General features: G+C 47.0%; 1 protein-coding gene across 1 annotated transcript; it reads right to left on the bottom strand.

Annotated features, from left to right (window-relative positions):
• Positions 1 to 6,188: 6,188 nt before the first annotated feature.
• Positions 6,189 to 6,812, bottom strand: LOC308417883 (large ribosomal subunit protein eL29-like). The gene has a single exon (XM_080913188.1). It carries the CDS (start codon positions 6,773 to 6,775, stop codon positions 6,305 to 6,307), a length of 471 nt encoding a protein of 156 aa, XP_080769314.1. The 5' UTR covers positions 6,776 to 6,812; the 3' UTR covers positions 6,189 to 6,304.
• Between the last annotated feature and the right edge of the window lie 1,614 nt (positions 6,813 to 8,426).

The following is an 8,426-nucleotide window of genomic DNA, read 5'->3' as shown; positions in this document are numbered from 1 at the left end:
CTTTATTCAAGAAAAGCTTACTAAGTCTCTTCATGGCCAATGATTATGAAGAATTTGCAGTGAGAAATCACCTACCATATTCCAAGCCTTATGACAGTGCATCCCCCAACCCCACCCCACTTCCCCTCTGCAAAGCCTTGCAACACTCCAGACTGTGGTTCTTCTTGACAAGAGAGATTTAACCCAAGTCTGATTTGCTAGAAGATCCAAAGAATATCCCTACATTGAAACAGGCGAGAGTCAGGGAAGGCACACGCTCTTGGAGACTGTTGTGTCCTTCTCAATTCTCTCACAAGCCAGCAGCTGAAATGGCAGGGAAAGGACCAGCAGCTGAAATGGCAGGGAAAGGACCAGCAGCTGAAAAGCCCTAATAAACATATCACATCACAGCTCTGTGACCTTCACCTATGACAGGTAATTAGATACCTACAGGTCTCCAATAATGAAGCTGGCTGGGGATTGTCACATACCCCTCATTTATGTGTTCTCTCTGTATAAACCTCAGCAATCTGTGGTCGTCTGTGGGGGAGTTCAGGGATAGTCTTGCACCCAGAGCAAGAGTTAATTTCACCATTAGATTAAGATGGAGTTAATCAACTGGCTACAGAGACTGTCCCTGGGTGCCAGCACCCACACATTTTTCTCTTACCCCTACATGCCTTCCTTCCTCTCCTGAATCAGTTGAATAGGTGTACTGGTTAGTTTTTTGTTAACCAGACACAAGCAGGAGTCATGTGGGAAGAGGGAATTTCACCTGAGAAAATACTTCTATCAGACAGACCTGTAAGCAAGTCTGATCCTGATAAATAATTGATGTGGACTGGATATGATCAGCACACCCCCCCACCCCCGGCAGATGGTCCTGGGTGCTTTAAGAAAGCAAGCTGAGCTAGGCCCAGAGAGCAGGCCAATTGACAGCGTTTTCCATGACCACTACTTTGGGTTTTGCCTTCAGATTCCCACGTGAGTTCCTGCCCTGACTTCCCTCACTGAGACTGGGACATGAAAGCCAAATAAACCCTTTCTTGAAGTTGCTTTTGGTCATGGTTTTTATCATCCAACAAGAAAGCAAAGCAAGAGAGAAGGGAAGTCAAGCACAGTGGTGACAGGCTGCCAGTGAAGCTCCAGGGAGACTGTCCCATCTCTGAAAATATCACTTTTCCCAATGCTTCTTATACTGAGGAATCTCGGGGGTCTAAATGTCTATATCGATCTTTTATTTTAAAATCTTTCTATGTTTATATTTTTTGCCTGTGTACCCTGTGCATGCCTGGTACCTGAGGAGGTCAGAAGAGGGTGGTGGAGCCCCTTGGAACCAAAGTTACACAGGCAGCTGTGATGTCACGGTGCTGGGAACCAAACGTAGGTCCTCTGCAAGAATAACAAGCTGTCTGAGCCATCTCCCCAGCCCCTAGATGCCCCTCCTCAGATTCTATTAATTTATTTTGTGTATGGGTACATGTGCGTCATGTCATGTGAGCAGAGGTCAGAGGACAACTTCCAAGTTGTCTCTCTCCTCCTACCACATGGGTCCTAAGGATCAAACTTGGGTTGTCAGGTGGTCAGGCTTGGTGGCACGTCCCTTACCCTGCTGTGCCACCTCAGCAACCCAGACCCATGCAGTTTAAAGGTAAGCAGCTAAACTCCAGAGAGGGTCTTAAACGGCCTCTGTGTAGCATTGGTCAGACCTGAAGGAGATACCAGGCCACTTGTATTTTAACCTAGCTCATTTCCACATCAGCCAGGATTCTCTTCTCTGACTCTTCCTCCTCAGAGTGCACCAGAGGATTTTTTTTCATAACGATCCTCATTCTATGCATACCAAGATACATATCGCTGTGTTCATCTGTAAAATACACCTGGAAAAAGCATGGACAAAGAGTGACTTGCCTTTTTGGAGGTCTCACTATTTTCCCCTACACACACACACACACACACACACACACAGAGTTTTTATTGATTCTTTGTGAGTTTCACATCATTCACACTGACCCCATTCATTTCCCAGTCCTTCCATCTCTGCCCTCCACCCTTGCAACCTCACACCCAAAAGAAAATAAAAAGTTAAAAAAAAAAATCAAGCAACTCACCATGAACATAGAAGATGCAGTGTGTCACAGCATGTCACAGCATGTCACAGCCTGCCACACAGTGTGCCCTTTGATCCACACAGCTTTACTTGCATGGGTGAACATGTGTATGCAGTGTGCCTGCAGAGACCAGAAAGGGGCATTGGCTGTTCCAGGACCAGAGCTCCAGGCAGTTAGAAGCCACCTGATGTGGATGCTGGGAACCAAACTTAAGCAAACAGCTCTCTGAACTGCAGAGTCATCTCTCTAGTGCCTTTCCCACTTCTTAAAATTATAATGCTGCATCTTTACTCATTGTATGTGTGCACATGTGTGCACATATGCCCACATCATGTGGGCAAACAACCTGCCAGATTGTGGTAAATCCAGCTGCTGATGTATTCAATGGAAATATTGCTATAGGTGTCAGTCAGAGTGTGGAGGGCACACACTGAAGTCTCCAGGTTCTTATGTCCTGTAACAAACCATTGCATCAGACACACAGAGTAAGAAACAGAATAGAGACACTTTCTTACAAAAGTATAAAGCAACTGAGAGTAATGGACTATGCCTTTGATTCCAGCACACAGGAGGCAGAGGCAGGTGGAGCTCTGAGTTCGGGGGTCAGCCTGCTCTACATTGTGAGTTCTAGGATAGCAAGGGCTACACAGAGAAACCCTGTGTCAGAAAAACATAACTATAAATGAATGAATGAATGAATGAAATGAAAAACACTGAAAATGGGAATAGGCAAATAAGGCAGGAAAGAGGGATATTCAAAGTACAGACCATGAGGTCATTAACATAGCACCCACCTCCCCATCAATATTGCTGGGGTTACTCCCTCTTGTTCAGTTGGTTATCATAGCTCCTACAGGGGGGACTGTTGTCTGTTGCCAGGGAAATCTCAGAGCAAAGACCAGATTAAACCTGCTACTCGGCGTGTTCTCAGGTTCTTCCACCAGCAAAGAAAAGACTTCAGAGACCACACTGAGGAATTGGGAGCAACGTTGCCTTAGAGCACAAGTGTACGGTCTCAGGACTCGGGAGTCTCTGGGGGGAAGTGGGGAGATGACCAGTGTCCAAGCCAGACAGGACTACACAGTGAGACCTTGCCTCAAAACGACAATAACTAAAAGCCTTCAGGGAGGGGTGTGGAGTTTGCAAAAAGCCCCACCCTGGAGGGGTCGGAGAGCTCATTTTATGGGCTAACCTTTTGGTGGGAGGATTATTCCTCAGTTGAAGTTGGTTAGTTTTTTTCAACTTGACACAAACTGGAGTCACCTAGGAGGAGTGAACCTTAATCAAGGCTTCACCTCCCTCAGATTGACCTGTGAACATGTCTAGGAGGCATTTTCTTGATTAATGATTGATGTGGGAGGACCCAGCCCTCCATGCGTGGTCCCACCTCTGGACAGGTGGTCCTGGGAGATAAAAGACAAGCAAATGTGAGCATGGAAAGATCTAGAAGCTGTGTGGCTCTGCATCCTTCAGTTCCCGCCTCCAGGTTCCTTGAGTTCCTGTCCTGCCTCCTCTCATGACGGACAGTACTCTGGAAGTGTAAACCAAATAAAGCCAGCTAATACGGTAACCGAGCAGCAAACTCGGACAGGAGGAAATTCCCAGATGGGGTAAAATGATAGGGCTTATTCTCCTTTCTGATCTTACATGGGATCCTTGACTATGTGCTGGCATCACATGCATGATGGGAATGACCAAGTTTGCAAAGCACACGGCACATTGCTGGTGGCTTGGGTCAGCCACGCTGGTCCCAACTGGCTTGGGATAACCTACTTTTCTGCTATTTGAGCAACTAGGTGATGTTTTCCTAATTACAGTTCTTCGGGTGCTTCAGCCTCTAGTCACAATAGAGTTTGCCTCAGTTTCCCCTTTGCTTATGTAACCTCCCTCAGGATCACGGCACCTTGGTCACTCTTGCGATGGAGCCCAAGTTCAGCTTCAGTAAGATCAAAGGGACATACCTGAGTATATCACTAAGGGAACTGGCTTTGGCTCCTGAGGTCAGACCCCTGGAATCTGTCTCACAAAAAACACGGGAGACCGTGTCAGCAGCAGTGGGGCAGGAGCTGGAGACACACCCCTGCTCTGTGTCTCTAGCAGCCTGAGGAGTTCCTTGTAGAGGCCTCCAGGCTCAGGAAAGGTCACGCATCAGGAGCAGGGCCACCTGATGTCTCCGCTGGTAGAGACTTGCTGCCAAGCCTACCGGACCTGCATTCAATCTCCAGAAGCCACACAGTGGCTAGAAGAGAAAAACAGCCGCATGTCCTCTACCCCCAACATCAGTGCTATGCACCCTGACCCCCTCAATAAAGAAATAAATGTGACAAACAGACAAACAGAAAGCATGCCAGGCCAGCTAGTATAAGGCAGCGTTGGAGCTGTGTAGTAAGAAGAGGTCCGAACACAGATTCAAACACAGGAATGTACAGGAGATGCCCAGAGACCAATTGCACAAGGGCATGTGGGTGTGGGTGTCTCAGGAGAAGGTTCTCCAGACATATCTTTCCACAGGGTTTGGGTAGCTTCTGAAGCTGCATCTCAAAGGCTTGCTGAGGAACTTAATGAGATCATATGAGGGGCTCTGAGAGGCCCTAGGCAGGATTACAGCCGATAAAGCTGATAAGGTAAAACCCTAGGTCTCAGAGGCGGTTGAGAAAGCTAAGATGTTTTTAGTATAAACAAAAGTTTATAGCCTCATTTCCAGAAAATGGAAGGGCATCGGGCTGTAAGCTGGGTTTGTTGCTATTTGAATGTATCCCTGTTTGGAAGGCTCCCTCTAAAAGGAAGTCTGCTGCTGTGTGAGCAACCTTCAGAGCAAATCTTCCTAGTTGCTTTTTTTTTAAAGAAATTATTGACTCTAAGCTAGGGGACAACCTTCAGCAGACCCTTGGGTAATGAGCCCCTTTACCATGTCCTTAATGTTTCTTGTCTTCTCCCTTGCCCCATGTCTTTGGCCTGTGCCCTAGTCACCAGAGCCTCAAGTAAATGAATGAGTCATGTTTACTGACTCCAGGTTGAAGGTGTTTCTTTCCCTCCTGCTCATTGTTTTGGGTAGCTGGGTGTGATGACTCTCACCTCCAGCCTCATCTCTGTAGGAGGATAATGCATGTGGATCAGTGCAAGTTTCAGCTCATCGTGGTCTGTCCAGGGAGTTCAAGAGCAACCTGGGCAACGTATCAAGACTCTCAAAATGGAAGAATCGAAATGGGCATGATTGGGGGAGGAGAAATGGTGAATGGTTAAAGAGCTCTGGCTGCTCTTTCTGAGGACCCGGGTTCCATTCCCAGCACCCACATGGTAGCTCACAACTGCCTGTATCTCCATTTCCAGACAATCTGACACCCACCTCTGGCCTCTGTAGGCAGCAGGCACACATGTGATGTATATACACTTAGGCTAAACACCTATACATAAAAAATAGAAGTAAGGAATTTAAAAGAGAGAGAGAGAGAGAGAGAGAGAGAGAGAGAGAGAGAGAGAGAGAGGAGAGAGAGCGCCAGATATCTGGCCAGACCTTAACTACTGGCCAGGAAAAGGTCAGTGATAGATCACTTGCCTAGATTTGTAAGGCCTTTGGTTGAAGTCTTAGTATGGCAAATTCAATTAGTTAGTTAATGAATTACTAATTAATTGCTGTAAGGCATATCATTCACATGCTTTAATGTCTATTAATATTAATGAAGTTCTTCAAAATCGTCTGCGCTGCCCTGGTGGTCCTCTCATTGCCAGTGCCAACCGACTGTAAGCTGTCAGTCAAAATTCTTGCATTTGCATACCACAGAGCCGCTGTCAGGATCTCAGGAGAAAAGAGGAGTCTGTGGAAAGTCCTGGCGTTGCCCGTTGTCCTGTCAGAGCTCAACTGGAACTGTACCACCAGAGCTCTTCATTTCTCAGGCTTTCGGGTTTCTCTGTATGATGGAGGCCATGCTGCCTGCAGACACGCACACAGTCATACGACTCTCACCAAAGAGGGAAGACAGCTTTCAGTAGGGGAAAAAAAATCTACGAGAAGATTTGGCTCAGATCGGATCACTGGTTAAAGAGCCGAGGACAATAGTCAGCTGATCAATTCTCCACTTCTTTTTTTTTTTTTTTTTTTCTTGTTTCAAGTTTATCTGTAAAAACAGCATAGGACACTGGTCATCTGCAATAGTGTGTAGGTGGGCGTGTCACGGCAGTCTGTCCGTCTGTCTTCACTTTGGCAGGGGCCTTTTCTACGGAGCCTTCACAGGGGCCTGGGCACCTTTGGGAGCCTGAGCTGGAGCCGAAGCCTGGGCCTGAGCTGGAGCTTTGGCCTCTGCCTTGGTTTGAACCTTGGGCTTTGGTTGGCAGAGCCTACGACCCTTGGCCATGTAGCTTCGAATCTTCTTCCCAAGCTTGGGGTGAGCGATGAAAGCCAAACGGCTGAGTTTGCGGCTGGGGCCCTTTGGCATCTTGGGCTTGATGGCCTCAGGCTTCACAAGGGCCTTGATGGCCTCTGCGCGTGCACTCACTGCCTTTGCATTGTTGGCCTGCATCTTCTTCAGACCTTTCTTGTTGTGCTTCTTGGCAAAATGCATGTTCCTCAGGAACTTGGGATCAACCCCCTTAAGAGATTCGTATCTTTGTGACCGGGGTTTCTTGATGCCATTCCTGTGCCATTTGCGGGACTGGTTGTGGGTGGTGTGGTTCTTGGACTTGGCCATGTCTGCACGGTAACCCGCGGCTCCCGCAGCGCCTGGGACCGGAAGAGAAAGAGCAATTCTCCACTTCTTTAGCAGAAAGAATGTGATGAGAGAATTTGCTCAAAGAGAGGCAAGACCCACGGGGTGCACTTGCTACCAGACCATCAAACAAGCAATATTTATAGCTCTTTTTTTTTTTTTTTTTTGCTTTTCTAAAAGTGTGTGTGTGTGTGTGTGTGTGTGTACACGTTCATGTGTGCCTGCTAGTCTGCAGAGTTCAGAAAAGGGTGTTAGATGTCCTGGACCTGGTGCTGTCTGTGGTTGTCAGTGCTGGGATCTTAATTCAGGTCCCCTGGGAAAATAGCAAGCATTCTTGATTGTTAAACCATCTCTCCAGCCCCTATTTCATACCATCTAAAATCTTTTTATGTACACAGAAAAAAACCCTGTCCGGAAAAAAAAAAAAAAAACAAAAAAAACAAAAAACCTATTTTATGTAGACTTATTTTAGTTTTCTCATCTTCATTGTTTACCTCAGCAACAAATCTTTAACTGTGATAGGTAATTCCCCGAATGTGGAAGAGGCTACGTGGGTTGGGTGGGAGCTGATGGTGACTGTGCCACTATTGCATTGACAAGCCAACCCGCACCTCAGACAGTGAGTCAGTGCAAACCGCAAAACGGCGTGCTTTGAAAAGGTGCACAAGTAGAGAGAACAGGTTGCTTTTCTTTTTCCTCTTTTAATGAAAAGTTGGTTTTTCTGATGACTATAGTTGAAAGGAAAGAAGGGGAGGCAGATGTCTTCCATTTCCCAGATAGGACAGCTTCTTTCTCCTCATGTTGATGGCTCAGGGCGGACCTCAGCCTTCCTGAAAGGATGCTCTTGGCAGAATTCAGGAGCCACTGCTATTTTCCTCCTGTTTCCACTTGCAGGAAAATAACTGAACCCCTGGTAAATCAAACTGATGTTCACAGTGATTTATTACACACCCACCTCTCCAGATGGTCCTTCATATGGAGACTCTCCTTCCTACGGGATTCTTTTTCTCTCAATCAGGTTAAAACAGGTTTAGAATTCACTCCATCAAACCTAGAAGCAGATGCTTGACAGAGGTAGAGCAACACCGAAACACAGAGCCCATGTCTCACCTGGTAAATAATTGCTGGGTTTGCATTCCTGTGCACCCAGGCATGGGCTCAATTCGTGCGGCATGAAGCTATGAAAATGTCTTCGCCTCAAGGGCCACGTGAGATAAGGATCAATTCAGATCTGTCATGGATCCAGACTGCAGCCTTCTGAGGTGCTGGTTCTCCCAAGACTCTCCAGTCAACCTTAGTATGCTAAACTGGGACATGGCAGATTAGCCCTAGGTATCCAAGAGAGCTCACTTTCAAGGGGGGGCAGGGTGAATGGACAGCGTGGTTCTAACACTGCAGCCATGTGAGGGACGCCAGTGTCACATTTAGGGAACTGTGGTCCAGTGTTGTTGGAGTTGCACAGCTTCCCACAGAGTCTATTGTGAAAGCCATCTCAAAGGCTTGTTTGCAACCTTGTGACAGACAGAATGCTTGGGATTGGGCAAAGCACTCATCAGTGAAAAGCCAGCAGCCAGAAGATTTCAAATGGTTAATATGTAGCAGGTTCACCTCAGTGGGTGGTTCTCGGTTGTGG

The sequence above is a fragment of the Micromys minutus genome (genome assembly GCF_963924665.1).
Source record: "Micromys minutus genome assembly, chromosome: 2".
Lineage (NCBI taxonomy): Eukaryota > Metazoa > Chordata > Mammalia > Rodentia > Muridae > Micromys > Micromys minutus.
Note: the sequence above shows the minus strand (reverse complement) of the source record. Positions and strands in the feature narration are given on the sequence as shown.